At 40.4% G+C, this 20,380-nt stretch overlaps 1 protein-coding gene across 6 annotated transcripts in view; it reads right to left on the bottom strand.

Annotated features, from left to right (window-relative positions):
• Positions 1-4,449: 4,449 nt before the first annotated feature.
• Positions 4,450-20,380, bottom strand: part of LOC114247063 (insulin receptor substrate 1 chico) — a 37,255-nt gene continuing 21,324 nt past the window's right edge. For 2 of the 6 annotated variants that reach the window (XM_089740129.1, XM_028179890.2), the window contains 10 exons: positions 16,929-17,054; positions 16,140-16,279; positions 13,157-13,264; positions 10,211-10,528; positions 7,962-8,060; positions 6,854-6,956; positions 6,593-6,736; positions 5,778-6,021; positions 4,988-5,279; positions 4,450-4,721 (listed from right to left, as the gene is read on the bottom strand). In XM_089740129.1, the coding sequence (XP_089596255.1) occupies positions 4,504-4,721; positions 4,988-5,279; positions 5,778-6,021; positions 6,593-6,736; positions 6,854-6,956; positions 7,962-8,060; positions 10,211-10,528; positions 13,157-13,264; positions 16,140-16,279; positions 16,929-17,054 (1,792 nt within the window). In that variant the 3' untranslated portion in view covers positions 4,450-4,503. The remainder of the gene's footprint in view (positions 4,722-4,987; positions 5,280-5,777; positions 6,022-6,592; positions 6,737-6,853; positions 6,957-7,961; positions 8,061-10,210; positions 10,529-13,156; positions 13,265-16,139; positions 16,280-16,928; positions 17,055-20,380) is intronic. The other 4 variants (XM_089740130.1, XM_089740132.1, XM_089740131.1 and 1 more) reach the window with 4 other exon arrangements.

Here is a 20,380-nt window from a genome sequence, read left to right as displayed (position 1 = left end):
ATTTTTAAAATTTTGTTGTAATGGTATGACGAGGTGGAAAATATCTTCAGCAAATATCACGTTTTTTTTTTCTAGCACAAAACAGCGTAAAATTGCGTTTATTTCTTGAATGAAATATGGCCAATTCCGACACATAATAGTGTTTGTGGTATTCGTCTGAACCCGTTGCTAGCGCTCGATTGTACGAACGCTATCGATCAGCTGTATCAAAGCGGGCGACCCCCCAGACGCAGCCCACTGAGTCGCGTTTCCGCTCCGGCGGTAGATTCTGCGTAACACGGCTCTTGCTAGAGTTCGTGTTAGCAACGTCGTCAGGTTTGAGCGCCGCGAGCTCACTTACTAGTTCGATGAATTTAGAAAACCCCTCGAGAATAAGTAGGAAAAAAATCGGGCGTCGCGACAAACGTCTCAGCGCAACGTATTATTTAATTTTAAGATTGTGATTTTAAATTACTGTAATACTCACAAATACTAATATTTGCTAGTCTTCAAAAATAATAAATCCAACAAGTTTTACAGCCAAAACATACATTTTGAAGAATCTCGCGTGAGATTAGGGAAGGAATTGAGGAGCATCTTACGAAATCTCACCAAGGGGAGCGGGGGGTGGAAAAAGTCTCAAAAATGCCCCATGTAATTGATGGAAGCCCCCTAAATACTTCGAGTATAATAAATAACCAAGACAAATCACTTTAGTCCTCGTGGAACCAGAGACGGATGCACATACGTATGCACGTTTAAATAAGCACATATGACGTCACACGAATGATCGGCCGGTGTAATAACAGAGTCCACGGGCGCGTCCGGGTCAGTGAGCCGATGGGAGCCGCAGCTCTGTACATCGCGAGCGCGTCGGTGCTCACGAGGGAATAGCAAGATTGATGAAGCCGTAACTTTAATCATTCAATTGCAAAACAAACAAAGATCCCAATTATACCTGTAACTCTAATTTAAAAATACGATTTGTTTTCTTTTTAATTTTTACATATTGAACACAGTGGACTAGTTTGATATAGATTTCCAGACAGCAGAACCATAAGGTCGGATATACACGGTTTCGATTCGAATGAAATTAGTTTGCCTAAATGAACTTTCCATTGTAAGATTTATTTAAATATTTTTGGAACAAACTTGAGTTGCATTAGGAGTGACGGAGGGAAATCGTCACGTAACGAAGTAACGATACAACTCTTTCCTTCCTGTTTCAAGCGCAGACAAATATCACCGTTAGCAACAAACTGACTGATGCTCTAATAACCGTAAACGTAACGTATACACTACTTATAATATTCGCAATGCAATTCAGTATATTAACACAGAATCGAATTTGTTATAAAACAAAAAAATGATGCGCGTGCAACTTGGTGCACGTGAAAGAAGTGCAACTTCTGCGGTGCGTCTCTTTTAATAGGGAATGCTTTGTATAAGAGAAACGACCTAGCTCGCTTTGTCCTTGCCCTCTCCACGGTCGAGTGGTTCGCGAGACGTTTTGTCGATTTTCTCACTCTCGCTCTCCCTAAGTTCATATGTTTTGTCTCTAGCCGTAACGTATCTGCGAGTTGAATTTTACTCTCAACGCGCCTAAAGAAGTTTCATTTCAAAAATATGGATAGATGCAAGCGACAATAAGATGAAACAGTCGACAGTGGATATGTACCCAGAGCAGTGTTTCCCCCCAACGTGGGGCCCTACAAGGGGGCAATTCGATAATTAGGGGGGGCAGTCGCAAATAAATTTTTTAACGTTAAAAATGATGTATAGTGGGGGGGGGTATAAACATTTTAGAAATGTTACAGTGGGGCATGGCACAAAAAAAAGGTTGGAAAGCACTGACCTAGAGCATCGGGAGCGAGGAGGCGGTTCCGACAACAACTGGTTGTGTGCGAGTACCAGCGCCATGCTCCCGGTGAAGGTGCATTATAGGACGGGCTTACACTGTTTATGTATTGGGTAGGTCACCTTACAAGTACGATTTAATCTTGGCGAGCTCACGAGCCCTCGGCTAGTTCCCTTGGTGTATCAGTGGCATCGTAGGGCCCTGTCACTATTAGACATCCCTCTCCTCACGACGCGGTCTACCACCAGTAATAATGACTTGATGAACACAATTCCCAAATCGAGCTTAAATTGTATTTGCACCATAAATAATTAAATTAGCAACGCTTTTTTAATAGTAAAATATTTAAATATATTGAACACGCTGTAGAACCATTGGATGTTGTTATTCAACACTGGACTGGACTAGCCAGTGCTTACAGTCGCCATAAGTATTCAGTTAATTTTCTAATAACTATAATTCTGGATAATTGAGCCTTAGAAGGCTTATCAAATTTGTTGATTTAACGTTACATGTAAATCCTGATTTTATGATTTTTTATTTAATTAGTTTTGAATTCCTTTCCATATGAAGATTTGCTATTAAGATAAATGCAGCAAAAAAAAAAACTGAACGGATACTCAAACACTAGTAAAGATATCGCTCCAGAATACAATTAATTTCAAACTCAAATAACATCGGCGAGAGATCCTTCTGTTTTACAAAAAACAACAATTCGGATCAATTTTGCATAACAACATCCAACTGTCCATTATGAACTATCTCAAATAAAATAACGCAATGTACTTTAAATAAATTGTTCACTTTCAGTAATAAATCATTAAGTAGGTAAATTTAATTAATAAGTAGCGCATTATCTGCACTAAACAATAATTGTCATTTTTAAAAGTGACTTCTTTAGTAGGTGGGGTGAATAACCTGTAATACAGAAGTGGCGGGAGGGAACAATGTCAAATATATAATCAACTACTTTTCGCACTCTTAAAAAAAAGAGACAAATAACTTTAACATTATTCATTATTGATAAAATTTCACTTTAAACCGAATCACGCTAGACTACGCATTATTTAAACTGCCAAGTTCTTGGTCGTAAACAGAAAGCTTAGTTTCACTCGATAGTAACTAGATGGCGCTATAACAGATTTTTCAGTAAACTGTAATAATATTATAAACTAAACAATAATCGAATAGCAGCCACCGAAGCCAACAGTGTTTAGAAACTGCTCAAACATCAACTATACTTTTTAACGAGTTAAGTAAAAATAATTGCACTGTTTACACGTTATCGAGAACACAATACGTCGAAGATCACTGTATGAATTCAACAATGGTACAGATCATATATCGGGCACGCGTGCTCCGAATATAAGAGCCTTAATGCCCTCAATTTCATGTCAGACCTTCCTCAATTGCACCACTATTAAAACCACTCAGCATTATTAATAAATCACTAGATATTAATTACCAAAAATATGAATTGAACCACATATGTTTAAGTCTTCAGAACTTTTGGGTAAAATTATGGACACACTATTGAAACGGATGAATGTTTCGTTTAACCCTTTGAGCGCTAGCCTAGATCAACTCGAACTGCGAATAAAGTACCGTCGGAATACCGACTATTGCGCTGATTGAATAAAGGTATTATGTATAACGTTTTCATAACGTTCATAAAAAACATTTAAAATTATTTTGCTGTGAATGTAGCATTGATTTTTGTAAAGCTTTAATTGTACGCGCGGTACTTTCAAAAAATCCTTTATCAATTTCTCAAAAATATGTGAGAATAAACTCAGCACTAACAGGGTTAATAATAAATAGTGTCCACGTTTGGTTTGTTTGTGGGATAATTGATGCTCAACTGTTCGATTCCCATTAAATCGAATGCTGTTTGTTTTTAGAAAATAGTGGTGTTTGTGAACAGGGAACACAACTCTGCACGTACTACATTAGGCCTCTCTCACAACCGTTGCATTATTAATATATAACGTTTATACATAATGTATATATATATTCATTTTACATCTTGAACCGTTAGACTACCTAGCCGCTGTCAAAACCCACGGTCGCTCTAAAAATAAAAATAAAAATAAACAATTACACTTTAAAAAATTTCGATTACACATACATGAAAGTTATAATTTAGATACTTTTTTTTGGAGTTAGGATAATTTTCAATCCTTTAAATGTCATTATTAACTATATTTTTTTTACAAACGATTCGTCAATCGCAATACAATGAATTGATAATAATCAAATCGAATTATAATAGTAATAAAATTAATAACAAAAAAAGTATACACTTATTAAATAGTTAAGATAAAGCAAGCCTAGTGATCGTGAAATATTAAAAATAATAATAATTAAAGCGACACATCGCTCCTTCAACTTCCATCGTTTCAAACATTAACTTAATTAATGTAATTCAACATACGTTTTCGACAACATAATATCGATCGTTATAAAGTTAATCTGACACGCCCACGGGTTCACGCAGCCGCAGGCCGAACGCCGAACAAAACACACGTCTTAATATGTACACTATAAGGACACAGTCCGCCCGCCGCGCCGCGCCACGCCCCGCCGCGCCACGCCCCGCCGCGCCACGCCCCGCCGCGCCACGCCCCGCCGCGCCACGCCCCGCCGCGCCACGCCCCGCCGTGCGTTCACGTGCCGTCGGCTGCGTGCAGCTTCTCGCACGTGCGCACGAAGTCGATCTGCGTGTAGGTGCGCGGCGGCGCGGCGGAGGCGGCGGGGCGCGGCTCCAGGTCCAGCGCGGCGTAGTTGAGCGGCGCGGGGGGGGCGGGCTCCTCCTCCAGCGTGAAGCGCGCGGGCACGCCGCCGCCGCCCGCCACCACTATCGGCGCCGTGTTCGGTTCCGCTGCTGAACGTAAAATGAAGTAAGTGCCTTCTACACGTCAAAAAAATGAATGTCAATCATATTCGAATTTCAGTAATCTTTTACAAAAATATTTTTTTAATAATTGAAAGAAAAATATGACCTTAAGCTACTTAAATAAATAATGGATTTGACGTACGGTTTACATCATACTAATACGCTTCATTTGATTTCTATAGATTCAGGGATTATATTTATACGATTGGCATAAATGCATGATGATTGCAAGTTTAGGTTAAAGAGTGCCTGACCTCTGGCGGCGTCGTCGTGCGTCCTGTTGGCGAGCGTGACGTAGTGCGGCTCGGGCGGCGGGCGGGCCTCCTCGGACAGCTCCCGGAGCGGGCCCAGGCCGTCGGCGGGGTCCAGCTCGAGCGGGAAGAGCGTGGCGGAGCCGGCGCGGCGGCCGGCGTGCATCTCCACGTAGCCGTCGGTGGCGGGCTTCATCTCGACGTAGCCGGCGTTGCGCGGGGACATGTCCACGTACTCGTCGGTGTTGCGCTGGCGGGCCGCGGCGCCGGGCGGCGGGCTGTGCGGCAGCGACGACTGCAACCACTACACTTATCATTTCTTCTGCACAACGTAAGCGTGTTATCATGTTTGTAAACTGGTAGGGCGGTGGTTCCCACCCGTATTTTTTCGTTCGGGTTTGATGTTTTATTATAAAATGTTGTTCCTCCACCGCGGAAGTCATTCTCATCAAAAAGTGTCGATGTGTGTATGCTTAGATACTTTGGAGTAAGGCGCGGCAACGTCGCTTGGCGCGGCCCGCAACCGCTACAAGCAGGCAGGCGGAATTATTCTGAAGTATCCACTGGCTGCGGTAATCGCTTTACACCAGGCGAGCCATCTGCCTATTCACTAGCGTACTGTAAGTCATAAAAGGTATTTGTACTGCATACAACAGCGTGTAAATGCTGCATTGGGCTCACAAAGCGACTTCGAGGCAGCTACAGGATGAAGACATTCGACTGTACATTAGAAAGGTTTAATTGTATTATTGTCTTATAAGTTTGAATTAAATAAACAGCAGGCCTCACGCACCTTGTTCGAGGGCGAGTTGTTGGAGAAGTCGAGCTCCATGAGGTCCTCGGCGGAGGCCCGGGGCAGCGCGGGGTGCGCGGGGTGCGCGGCGTGCGAGCGGTGGCGCGCGCTGGAGCCGGCGCTGTAGGCGCGGTGGCGCGGCTCGGTGGGGGCGGCGCGCGCGGGCCGGGAGCCCACGCTGTAGGCGCGCGGGGGGCGGCTCTCCACGCCGATGTGGGACGTCGCCGGCTCCAGCTGGTACTCGCTGGATCAGAACAAACACGTCCTCAAGTACTCACAGCTCGTCGCTGATGGAGCGAAGGCTCGCCGACATGGACATCAACAATGCCAGACAAAACAGAGCCAAAAGATTTTCCACGAGGCGTCTACTAGTTCACCTGAGCCTGTGCACACAGGGCATGATTACGTCAGTCCCGGGACATCAGCGGGGCTAAGGCACCTCCTCCGGTGGGTCGGTTGCCTCTCCTTCACTTTAGCGAACGATTGGCGCCATTGGTTATCTTTTTAATATATTTTATATATGTGGGATTTGCTCAAAGTAAATAGCAGGTTTTTTGGAAAAGTAACAAAATTTATTAGGATAGCACGTCGTAATCGTTCACACTCCTACTACGCCTTCTTTCCTCATACATTAATCCCTTTCACTCGAAACGCTGCGTTTCCCACATAATATATATCTTCGAGATTTCATTAATAGAACTTGCTACATCCCATAATCTTCTAAAACGTTTATTTGTGTGAACCAGTTACGTGAGGCAGTAGTTGTTCACTAAAGTGAGTACAAGAGCATGTCGGAAGGGACATGCGCCACTCACCTGAACCTAGGATCCGTAGAAGGAGTACCGCTGCATACAGATCCGCTGGACGCAGAGACCAGCCCGGCCAGCAGGTCGTGGCCCGGGGTCATCGGCAGGTACCCGTCCACCGCGTGACTCTCCTCCGTGCTCCGACCGTGCCAACTGTAAATACACGTCTTTATTGGGGGACGCGCAGAGGGGGCGTGCAGGGGGACGTGAAGGGGGGCGCGCAGGGGGACACGCAGGGGGCGGCGGGAGGTGTGAGGGAGAGATACTCACTGCATGAAGTCTTTGGACATGTCACAGGGATCTGGTTCCTCGGGGATGCGAGGGGTTCTCAACCACTCGGCGCCCTCCACCTCGTCTCTGCCTATATCTAAACCTGGACACACAAAAAAAAACTTTAAAAACATGCAACTGTATTTAACATGTAGCGTGATGGCTGGTGGTGGAACAGTTCAGAGAACAGTGAAGAACGTTGTAACGTCGAAGTCGAAGCTACAATAGTATTTTTTTTTTGCTTTGAAGGGTGGACGAGCTCGCAGCCCACCTGGTGTTAAGTGGTTTCTGGAGCCCATAGACATCTACCACGTAAATGCGCCACCCACCTGGAGATAAAAGTTCCAAGGTTTCAGTATAGTTACAAGGGCTGCCCCATCCTTCAAAACAGAAACGCATTACTGCTTCACGGCAGAAATAGGCAGGGTGGTGGTACCTACCCGCGCGGACTCACAAGAGGTCTTACCACCAGCAAAAAACCGGTTTCATAGCGGTTCTCCCGCGTCTTAAGCCACAAAACGCAACTATGCACAGTACTCGGTTACTTAATATCAAAACAGAACATCAGGCTAATACATGTTCCCGTAAGCCTTATAAGGGGAGACTGAGGGACCCACTGGGGACCGGACAGCGGCGGTCACGTGGTAGTGTGAGCCCGCACGCCGGGTCCCACCGAACCAGTCGCGCTTACCAGTTTGGAGGGTAGTACACACCACCACGGAACTTCGACTTAGTCTTAATGAAACGGCATAACTTTATCTGATATTTATGGGCACTGGCGGCCACTATTACTGGTAGTAGGACCTCTTGTGAGTCCGCACGGGTAGGTACCACCGCCCTGCCTATTTCTGCCGTGAAGCAGTAATGCGTTTCAGTTTGAAGGGTGGGGCAGCCGTTGTAACTAAACTGAGACGGTGTGAGTGGGTGTCGATGTTTACGTTGTCGATGTCTACGGGCTCCGGTAACCACTAAACCGCAGGTGGGCCATGAACATGTTCACTCATCTGTTTATAGTATAGGCATTGAATATCAAAGCCTTAGTCTCCGTTCACGTATGGGGCATTAGTCAAGTTTCAGCACTGGGGAGTGCCCTTGGACCGCAACGTACCGTCGAGATCGCAGTGTCTGGGCGGGGGCCGCTCCACGTCGAGCGCGGAGCAGGCGCGGGCCGGCATACTGTCGCAGCGACTCCGCAATGTCGTCGAGTCTGCAACACACGCATGCACACACACATCAGCACACAGCAGGGATCAGACTTCGGTGAACAAATCGAATTGACGCTTTTTTATATATGTATAATATCGTCTTCAATACACAACAAAAATGAAGAAGAAAATCATAAAAAAAAAATCCCAATAAAATTGAAACGTTAATATGGCAACCCTGTACGTATTTGACATGTTAACTTATTCACGATTTATAGCAAAATAATCTATTTCTGAATATAATATTATTTTATTAAAAATTTTAATATCTTATCTTCAGACAAGTGACAAGATTACTAAATTTGAATACACTTTAGTATATATTGAAAACAGCAAGTATTTTATATTTATGATGTCGTATGATCTTCACAAATTCAGCGTTAAAATGATTATTGGTAAAAGTGTTAACAAAATTTTCACATTTTAGTCAGATTCAAATTTTTTTTAAATTTTAAACAACAATCTATGATTTAAATATAAGAATATGCTAATTAATTATTTATTTAAAAGATGAAAACAAATAAACCTAAAATGAAAATTATTATAATATTATAATGAATAACGATTAAAATATGATAAATTAATTAACACTTTGAAAACTCAAATATGAACGTTGTGATTTAACATAATCATTAAAAACTAAAATTTTATTTAGCGCTTAAAGCTTTTTGACACAGTTAAAAGGAGCGTTAAGCGAATCCATTTTTAATTTAAAGTGGGTTATTTTCATTGCTCAAACAATAAATAAAAAAGTAAAATAACTTAAAAGCTTTCATAACATTTTAAGTACAAACAAATATATGTGCATATCATACAAAAACAAACGGATACATTTTTAAATACATGTAAATTTATACATAAATCATAATAAGCAAACGTTTGCATACACTTTACAACAATTCATACAACACACAAAAAAATCCAATAAAGCCAAAAAAAATTGCAATTAGTTCAGTTTGAAAAACAATAATTAGAGCAGCACAAAAAGGCTAAAACATCTCGGCAAAAACAAATTAAAATTTTAATCTGGAAAAATATTTATGGGGTTAGTGATGCAATGTACACGCTAACATTACGGAATGAGTGAGCATAATGAGCATGAACAACGTCATAGTACGTTTTTATATTGTTGAACCTGGCAACATTAACTTAGAAATGCGTTTGGGCATTTTAAATTTCTAACAATAAGGCTCGTTTAGTCTTTTCTACATACAAATGTATGCAAACAATTAATTGAAAAAAAAGTTGGCTGGTTACGTAAAATCATTAATAAAACCATTACAATTACTGAAAATAAAAAAAATCCTATTTGAAGATTTAATGCGTGGTGTTACTACACATTCAAAGCGATGTTTAGCGGAATGTTCGTTAACAAATCCGGTTTAATAAAATTACATTTTTATTTATTTAATCATGATAACTTATAAAATCATCGGATTTATCGAACGTGTTATTTTTTTAAAATATTTTTTAATATTTTTTAAGAAACTGTTTGTAATAAGAATATGTAATTTTAATTTACTGACGATGGAAGTAATCGATACGATTTTCGCAGTCCAAGTTGTGACATAGAGTATTTAAAGACAAACCTACTCTTAAAGTTTCTCCATTACAAATTTGGGTGAGCACTTGTGGACTCACAGAAGCCCTTACAACCAGTTAAGATGGCTGAGGTAAGAGTAATGATATTTTAAGGCCGGATACCAGTAGCCTCCGATAAAAAACCGGCAAAACTGCTATCATGTCACCAGTGTGTTTAATGTGAGCCCTTTAACGTTCTCGATAGAGTAAAAGTTAACTCAAATTTGTATGCAGTTGGAACAGCGCCCCTAGCGGCAACCGTAGGCAAACGTTCCCTACCCCTTCGTGCGGCGTGTTCTTCGGTGGTGGGGGTCGTGATCTTTACGGAGAAATTTTGTTAGGACTATGTTCCTCCATTACTTCCTGTCCTCCGCAACCGTTCCAACTCCATACAAATTTTAGTTAACTTTTACGCTATCGAGAACGTTAAAAAACTCGCAGTAAGCACATCGATCACCTTAATTTACGTTTACGGGTAGGAAAAAAACGCGCGAAACAATAACAAAAAGGCGCCCGGCGAACAAAATAATTGTGGCTACACGTAGTTCATGCTCGACCTAATGATACATACTCTTGGTGTGCGCCGGCGACAGCTTCGGCAGTCGCGAGCCCGTGCCGGTACTGGCCCGGCGCGACCACTGCGTTTTCTTCAGCGGCGCGTCACTTCCATTGATCGCTTTAAAGGAAGAGTGCGAGACGGCCTTCTCTAGGATCACTCTATCGACTTCGTCCCCCGTCAAGGGCTCGGACCGAGTCCTCTCGTGCGCGATCTTCGGCGGCTCTTGGAATAACGGACAGCCGCTCGGCAACGATATCGTCCTAGTGTGTTTTAGAGCGCGCCTGTTCTCCTTTTTGTCGGTTAGTGGGTTATTCGGCGCTTGGTTTTCGGCTGCGGAAGACAAATGACAAGCAACACGTAAAACATATGACACCAAGCGACACCCGGTGCGATGGTTATGTGTGTGTTACATGTGAGCGACGGCGGGGTTCGTGCCTAAATGCGACGCGATGTTCTTTTAATTCAAAACATATACAGTACAAGTACAAAACTATAACTCAACACGAGCATATTTTGTATTGTAGAGGAATAACGTAAATGAACAGAATTTTGATATCCTGTCACACATAGATGTGACTCAGAATTTATATTACAAAATCAGTGAGCGTCATTTCTTAACTTTGAAGCTGATATCATTTTGTTATTTTTTGTTATTTGAGGGTAGCTTATAAACACAGATCTACTATAGAAATAGAATAGAAATTTTATTATATCGTATGAATCCGCTCATGGCCACATAGACAAGAGGTCAAAACGGGAATGAAAAAATAGACATTTTCATCGGATAGAGATAATTTTGATTTACCGAACTTTTTACGCAAGAAACAATTTATACTATTATGTACAAACACGCTCGCCGTCGCAACTGTTTGAAATGTGAATGAAACAGATGTTGTGATTATTCTCTGATTTCTGTATTATAGGGACATCGTGTCGTGTGATGCGTGCGATTCACCCACATTTCTATATATCGTGATCTCATATATTATGACCGACCAAACCCAACTTCAAACCCCGCAAAATTATACCATGCAATATCATACAATTTTCTTACACATACATACACATAAAAAATAAACATATTTATAAAGCTATAAACTTTAAGGAATAAATAAACGGGTGCGATAAATTAGTAAGCCATTCGTGAAATATATCGTACTAGTCCAATACTGGGAATGTGACAAGATTTGTTTTTTAGTAAAACAGATCTTTAACATCTATTAATCGACATATTTCTATTGTCCTAGATAAGATATCCTAGAGGTAGGTGGCCGCTAGTCTAACTATTATGACTAGACTAGACTATTATGATGCGAGCATCACTTTGTGACATTAGAACGAATCGTATTATTTAACAAGGTACGAAGTTTGGCTTCACGGCATAAATGCGTAGACAGTTGTACCTACTCATGTTACTATAAACACTACTTGAACCCTGTTGTTCTCTTAATCTTAATTTGATAATACCATTTCAACTCCGAATTCAAAACAAACAAAACAAATATTGTTTTTGAAGTGAAACTTCTTTAGGCTCCTTTAGAATAAAATTTAATTTGCGACAGATTCGTTACGGCTAGAGAGAAAAGATACGAACTTAGGAAGAGTGAGAGTGAGAAAATCGACAGAGCGTCTCGTGAATCACTCGACCGCGGAGAGGGGAAAGGACAAAGCGAGCTAGGTCGTTTCTCTTATACACAGCATTCTCTATTACAAGAGAAATTTGATTAAATAAATTTGGTTGTTTCACGGGCACAATTAAAAAAAAAAACCGACCATAATAAAAAAAAATCTTTCTAAATTGCGCTTGTAGGCAGGCGAGCATACGGCCCACCTGATGGTGAGTGGTTACCGTCGCCCGTGGACTTCGGCAATTCCAGGGGCAGAGCCAAGCCGCCGCCTACCGAAAAATTAATCTTTATTCTATTTATTATTTAATAATATTTCACATTCACAGTAATGTATGACGCAGCTTAACATGGCTTGCAGTTTTACGTTTCAACGTCGATATTACAAGCTATATCGGTACACTAATAATAAGTTAACATTCTTACAGTTAAATATAGTTAGTTTTAAGCGCCAAAGTTGCTTGGCTAAGCTTGTTAAAAATCCACATACTGTATAATCACACGGAACTATTTACATTTAAAATAATAAAATAAAAACTGGTGACTGGAAGAAACAAATGAATCGTAAAAATTAATATGAATACTTCACTCCTTTCACTTCACCCCCGCTGTGCCTACTAGAGGTCGCACAAACATAAATAATATTTATTAATTACCCAATAATAAATTAAAACCTGATTTGTCATAGATATTTTTTAGCATCGCTCATGCTTTTTTGAATTTTTTATTCCGTATTATTGTTTATAATGTTTTATTATTTTATTTAGTTAATTATAAACTTAACCGCACGTATCAGGTAACATATTCATTATTTATCTGTTTTATACATACAGCTGGCACTTAACAATCAATCCTTTTTATGAAACATCAAGACATCAAATTCGTTTTTTTTTTGGAAATTAATAGTTTTAAGCGATTCTCGTTTTTACTTATTCATAATTCTTTCAGTCGATCCGAGATCAGAAACAATAATTAAGTAAACAATAACAAATAAAAAAAATTATTAGTATTTCTATAAAATTTCATAAGCGCCACAAAATAATCATATTAATAATATACCTCTTTTTTTTTAAATGGTAGCATTGAAGGCTTTTTTGTTAGTGGCAACACCCATACATCGATCACAGCGCAAGCGGCAATACCTATGCATTATTAGTTACGCCCTTGACAAATGAATCATAGATAAGAATTTACTATCATTTTTTAAAGAAAAAATTTATTAATTCGATATGACAAGATTCAACTGTCAAGCGTGTAACGTACAGCTGGCGACGGACACACTATAAGAGGTTACCGTCGCGAGCTGTGGCGGGCGTGTTGGGGGCATCCGTACCGTGAGGGGCGAGCGGGGTGAGGGGCGTGAGGGGGGCGAGGGGCAGCGAGTCGTCCCCCGCACAGACACACTGCCTGATGCAGGCGCCCACGCACAATCCAGCCGCCTCTGGAATGTTTGCCCGCTAGACTCATTCACCTAGCATACTGTTGCGGTAGGCGACAGATTTGAAGAATTCAACCTTCTAAGACCTTCAGTAAGACTAGGTTGATTGTTCGTTTATCGAAATTATAGGGAAATGGTCTTAACCATCTCGGATGATTTTCGATTGCATGGGACAGATAGAGAGAGATACTGTTGAGTTTGTATAATCTATCTCATCAGTATAATCTGTGTCATTGCATTTTCCCTCCATTACTGCTGCAAAATTTCTACCATTTATTTTTGTCTTTTAAAAGTATTTTTAATAAATTCTAGAAAACTATCCAAGGTATTATTTAACGCGGGTGAACAAACAGACCCTGCTAAGAATACGTCCCAACAGTTTTGCATTTTACCTTATTCTGTAAAAATCTACGCTTTAAGTAAAACTGTATACAAAGCTATGTTAATAGCTATCTACGAAAATATTATTATCAACGCTCAACAACTAATTGATTGATACTTGCAATGTTAAAACAAAATCAAATCACAAGTTGATAGAGACAAAATATTTCTTTCAGATTGATTTTATTGACTAGATCCATAATTGTTTTACAATCGCGTTTTGTAAATAAACACAGTTGAACTTGTATTTATTTACACTAAATTCGTATCGGTAGCGTTTTTTATTAATCACAAAAACTATTCACAATTTATTAATAACAATAAAAATGCTTTATTCACGTTATTATTGTTAATTACGTTGTTCATTTATTTTCATATTGTATTGACTACAATAAATCTTTGAAATGAACAGATTTAATCTCGCTTTTATTAAAATAATGTAGTACATATATGTACCTAGTACTTTTGAATTAAAATCATTCTAGACTTTCTAATCAAGACCGCTTTTAAGGCTTAATTATGTATATATTTTATTTCATGGCGTGTAACATTTTGAAATAATGAAAAATCATTTTCAGCATTATTATTTATTTCGTTATTCTTGTTATCATTGGTAGATTATTGTGTTGTTTAGGCGGCGATTGTTAATTTTGTTATTGACTAAATGGCAGTTTTAATTGAGAGCGGGCAGCACCGAATTCAGTTGTGGTTGTCGTGGCGGGTAAACGTCAAATTATTCCGTTGTGTCTACAGGAGTTTTGGCGGGAACAAGAGGAGTGAAGTTGTGTGATTTGTTTTATTTTGTCTATTTAATTTATCTTTAGGTTTGTATGTGTAATAACGGTGGTTTATTAACTGTTTAATATGTGTGAAAGTGCACAAATGTGGGAAACAAAGCCGCTGGACGTAACTTCTCGGGATCCTCTAAGAAGTCCATTGAAAAAATCTCAGTAAATGACCACCATTTTACTGAGATTATATTTCATCCCATATCAGTTGATTAATGTCTCAAATACATAATAAGACATGACCTAAAGGTCTTAGTTACTAGGTTTTAAAATCCCTTAAAAAAACTGTCTACAAGATGACAGCCTGGCCTCCCGCAGCTGCGATATAATCATTTTACAATTACCGACATTTGGAATACTTTCCAGTTTTAACGAGCTACTAAGGTTTTGTTGTTCCACTATGATATTCTGCACCGGTCATCGTTCTCGTCAAACCCGTCGCTTGCGACGAAGGGCTCGACGAGTAAATTAACCCTCAGACACAGCCCACTGAGTTTCTCGCCGGATTTTCTCAGTGTGTCGCGTTTCCGATCCGGTGGTAGATTTTGCGAAGCACTACTCTTGCTAGGGTTCGTGTTAGCAACGTCGTCAGATTTGAGCCCCGTGAGCTTACCTACTAGTTAAGTTTCCGCTGAAATAGCCTCTCAAGGCTATCAATTTAGGTAGGAAAAAAAAAAACTCTGCAGACTACCGTCAAAATTTGAAAAATGAATGGACGCGACACTAATAGTGATAGTTTTAGGCTTGATACCGCCCTAGGTTCTATTTATCGCGCCGTTCTTAATGTTAGAATAAATTTTATTAATTTTGATCCAATTTATTTTTATTTTAAGTTTTGAATGAATTTATAATCTTTTTTATAACAAATAATCTGAACTCATTTGCAAATGAGACTGTATTTACTTCTTTTCGTCGCAGAAATTTCGGCATTTCAAACACGTTGCCGCCCGTAAATCACATTAACCCGTAAAAGTGGTTTTAATTATATCCACGAATCTTTTGAATTTATTTTTATTTTAACTGTAAAACTCGATAGCGTTAAACGTATAGAATAAAAGCGAGATTAAACCGCCCTTATAAGAGAATACAGTGCGCCAGTGTGTATGTACCCGGGGAGGAGTGCAGTCCTACGCTACCATCAGATGTTAGTCACAGATGCTACTAAACAGGCAGCTACTAAAACTACATTTGTACTGAGCCACAATACTATTCAATTATCATAACTAATATTTGTTTGACAGCATTTCATTATAACCCACTAATAATGCTACAATTAGGGCGTTGATAAACGAACGTAAAAATGTTTAAATAGATCTGTCCAATACTAAACTTTCGCCTTGTTTAATTGATCAGTGAAACTTTTATAAATATGTGACGTATATTTATAAATGTCACGCATTATTTTGAACCGCTTGACAATGTTAGTCCTAATTTTGTTTTTTTTTTTTAAATATTGTTTACAGCGCCATCTGTTGGTTGGGGTTGTTTGACAACGATATGTTTAAAATCTTATTCAATACGTGCAAGTTTTAAATTGTGCAAAATCATGTAGAAATACATCGTGTATAGATTACGTTCATTGATCAACGTTAATTCGGAAAATAAAGTAATTAGGTATGCTGAAAGAATAAGCCGGTCACAGGTCGGCGAATAGTAGAATACCAGTTCACTGACATTATCAGAGTCGACGCGTCTATAGATGCCCTTACCGTTGGTGAGGCCGGCTCGGCCCTTGCCGTCGGAGTACGTCTGTCGTCTGGTCGGCAGCGTGTTGGAGCCCTCGTAGTTCTTGTGCATGACGATGTGGTCGCGCTCGTGCTCCGTCTCTTTCGCGCAGTCTCGCATCGCTCTGGAAACGAAAGAGACGCAAGATCGAATTACATAATATGTTCCATCAACGTATCGAAACTGTAGTTCGTTCTCCATGAGAATGACTTTGTGGCGGTAGGCGCGTTACGGAACAAAAATATTTGACATACATCTATCTCTCTCTAACGACATTTTCAAGATAAGCTTGCATATTACAAGTTCCGAACAACAAAATTTATTTTGGACCGTCGGTCTATGGAGCTATTTCACCCGCTCGGTGGAAGATCTCTTGTCTTCTTTTTCTCAGTCGGACACTCTTGTCAGAAAGGTCGTGGTTGCGTTGACGCTGTATATGCAGAAGCACCCGTTAGGTCGCTCATACTCCATTATATATTATATTAATTTACAAATAAGATCTACCAATGAAAGATGCAGTCCGATTTCAAGTATTAGGCGAGGAGCCACAGGTGACCACTTTTTTTCCTTACTCTAATAAGTTGATGGTTTAGAGAGACCATGTAGGTGAGATCACGGGGCTCAAACCTAGTATGTAACTTCGAGGTCACTAAAGCAGGCAGGAAAAAAAGTGCGACTAGGTGTATCTAGTATGACCCTTCGAGGTCACTGAAACATGCAGGAAAGCTCACAATGGAGCGTATGTGGGCGTTGCTAACGGCATGCATACTCACAGTAGTATAGTAGAGTGCATGCTCTGCGCTATGTTCGAATCGTCGCAGAGCATCCAAAGTTCGCCGGCTCCCGTCGTCGTCTGTCTTCCGACTTCCATGTAGAAGAAGCACTCCGAATCTCCGCACCTGTTTTAAACGCACCGATCTTATTATGAAGACTGCTCACATTCACACAGGACGATGAAGCAATACTTTTTTTTTAAATGATAAGACGAGTTCCATCCTCTTTGGTGTTAGAGGGTCACCACAGGAACGCACCGATCTTATTATGAAGACTGCTCACATTCACACAGGACGATGAAGCAGTACTTTTTTTTTTAAATGATAAGACGAGTTCCATCCTCTTTGGTGTTAGAGGGTCACCACAGGGTGATAGCCTTAAGAGGCTATTTCAGCTTCACCCTAACGTGTAGGTGAGCTCACGGGGCTCAAACCGGAGTGTTGCTAACACTGGCTCTAGCAAGAGCAGTGCTTCGCAGAATCTACCACCGGATCGGAAACGCGACCCACTGAGAAGATCCGACGAGAAACTCAGTGGGCTGTGTCTATGGGTTAATTCGCTCGTCGAGCCCTTCGTCGCAAGCGATGGGTTTGACGAGGACGGTGACTGGTGCTTTTGGTACCTAGAAGCATCGTTAATTGATCGGGAGGATCCATAATGACGTGTTTTGGGCGACGTCGACACACAGGGTTACGGAGCAGTGTAAACATCCCCACCCAACTTGATCAGTTCATTGAACAGATGAAAACTTCACGGCGAACGTAAGCGTGTGGACTCACAATTAACCCTAACACTGCTAGTCGGGTTTTTCTAACGTCATACGTGAAATCTCCTGAAATTTAGTTTGAAAAAGACATGTCATTTAAAAAACACAATATCACTGTAAGCATTCAGCGTAAAGTGACGACACTAGAAAAACATTTGGAGACCGCAATCGATAATGATCTGTTAGAGTGAGGTATCAATTTTTTTATATTGATGACTGATGATGATTATTGATGGCTTGTTTTTATTTTTAGCTTGACTATAGAAATAAATGAAAAGTAACATTTTATTGTCTATTGTTGGGTTTGGAATTTCTCCTGTGTGACGAGTGCCTACCGGGAGCCACATTCAGGACGTGAACAATTACAGCCAGACTCAATACCAAATCTTTAACAAATTATACATTTTTGTATTGCTTAGATGAGTGAACGAGCTTTACGGCTCATCTGTGTTAAATGGTTACCGGAGCCCATAGACATCTACGACGTAAATACCCATGTTGAGACAAGAGTTCTAAGGTCTCAGCTTTAACAGTACAACGGCTGCCCCACCCTTCAAACCGAAACGCATTACTGCTTCACGGCAGAAATAGGCAGAGTGGTGGTACCCACCCGCGCAGACTCACAAGTAGTCGATCGAATTAGAATCGAACGTGAACCACACGGTGCAGTTATTAGACAAGAGGGCCGTTGTAGAGCTTGGAGCACACTGTTTCAAGGCTGCGACAGCCATGCCCGCGTCGCTGTTGATGGTAAATCATTTACGCTGGGGTGTTTGCCTTACGAACACGTATTGCTGGTGGTAAAACATTGCGTTACCCACTATTAAAAACTCTTCATCAATTTAAAGAAGCCCTAGCCATAAATACGAGAGAATACTGAACTCGCGCTATCCTATTGGTCACGGTATTCGTCAAGGGTCTGGGCTAATCCCAGACCCTTGGCCAATTTTCGATCAAGGTAAACTTCTATTAACATGGACAGGATTTTCCCTTTATGACTAGCTATAAGGAGGCTGCGCCTTGTATCCTTGACATAACGGATGTCCGTGAACCGGAACCAACCAATTCACAGAATGCCTACGTCGACAAAACAACGTAAGCATTATATTCTAAACAAGCGGCTCGCTGCGTCTCCGCTCGGGTCTTTAACAAAAATTTCAACGATATTTGACGTTTCTTTATTTTTTAAAATAAAAGAACACTTATTGTGGCATAACTATAATAGTTAGACATATTATGCTGTCGCGACACTTTTTGTAAATAATAATGTGTTCTACAAAGTCGTAGTACATTATTCTATTCTATCATGAATAGTTTTCGCAGGGCACGCGATGTAAAGAATATTTTACGTAATTTTTTTACACCTTGTGTTACATTATTGGAGTTTTAGTAAGGATCCCTAATTTTTTTCATATTATAGCCTATGTCACTCGGGAATAGTGTAGCTTCCAAACAGTGAAAGAATTTTTCAAATCGGTTCAGTAGTTTCGGAGCCTATTCAATACAAACAAACAAACAAATCTTTATCTCTTTATAATATTAAAAATAATATTATAATAATAATAATAAGTATAGATTTCTAGTAGACAGGGATTTTAATAATTGCATCTGAAAGTGGTGCGTGTGACAGAGAAATTGAGAAGCGCGCGTTTGGGATGGTATGGACATGTGATGAGACGAAATGACAATGAGGTTGGTAAGAGAGTTTTAAATATGAATGTGGAAGACTTTAGAGGAAGAGGTAGATTGAAGAAAAAATGGATGGATTGCGTGAAAGACGATATATGTAAGACGTATATGTATGTGAGCGAAGAAATTGTACATGATAGAGTGATATGGGAGGAGAAAATATGTTGCGCCGACCCCAGGTGCCTGGGGGAAGGGCAGAATGATGATGATGCGGCATTTTAATAATTCCAGAGTCCTTCTGACCTTAATAGCTGGATACAGAGCTCAGATAATTTAAAAGGAATAGCGCTGCTCGCTTCGCAATATTGTAGTCTCAGTTGATTTGGTACAACACTTGTCTAAGTCTTATACTGGAACTCATCAATGTGGAGCCCAAATGCCCCCTAGCACTGATACTTAGGCTGAAGGGTATTTACCGGAGATATTTGCATGACAGCCGCGAGCGGACAAGGTCAGGGTTGCTCTGTTTGTTTATCGTTCACTTGAACCAGGACGCCGATTTATTATTCACGCCATTAAAATTCAAAGCCTTATTAACCGACAAATACAGCGAAACAAGATTACTAATTTGTATTTGTATCTAGAATTACTCTTAGTAAGAACTCGCCAAGCTGAATAATTGTATTGAATACATTTTTATTAGCTTAAATTCATTATACGAGCTACGCTAAGTGGCTCATCTAGGAGTACCGGATATCGGTGGATACCAAATTCGCCACCCACCATGCGACATAGCGGAGGTCAAAGAATTTGGAGCCCTCTTCAAATAACTTTAGTTCGCCTTTAGGACCCTGGCATTAGACCGAATAAACGATAGAAAGAAAAAGAAGAAGAAGGCACATAAAGGCAGGTTACTGGTGGTAGGACCTCTTGTGAGTCCGCACGGGTAGGTACCACCGCCCCGCCTATTTCTGCCGTGAAGCAGTAATGCGTTTCGGTTTGAAGGGTGGGGCAGCCGTTGTAACTATACTGAGACCTTAGAACTTATATCTCAAG

Source organism: Bombyx mandarina, chromosome 03 (genome assembly GCF_030267445.1).
Source record: "Bombyx mandarina strain Sakado chromosome 03, ASM3026744v2".
Taxonomy (NCBI): Eukaryota; Metazoa; Arthropoda; class Insecta; order Lepidoptera; family Bombycidae; genus Bombyx; species Bombyx mandarina.
Note: the sequence above shows the minus strand (reverse complement) of the source record. Positions and strands in the feature narration are given on the sequence as shown.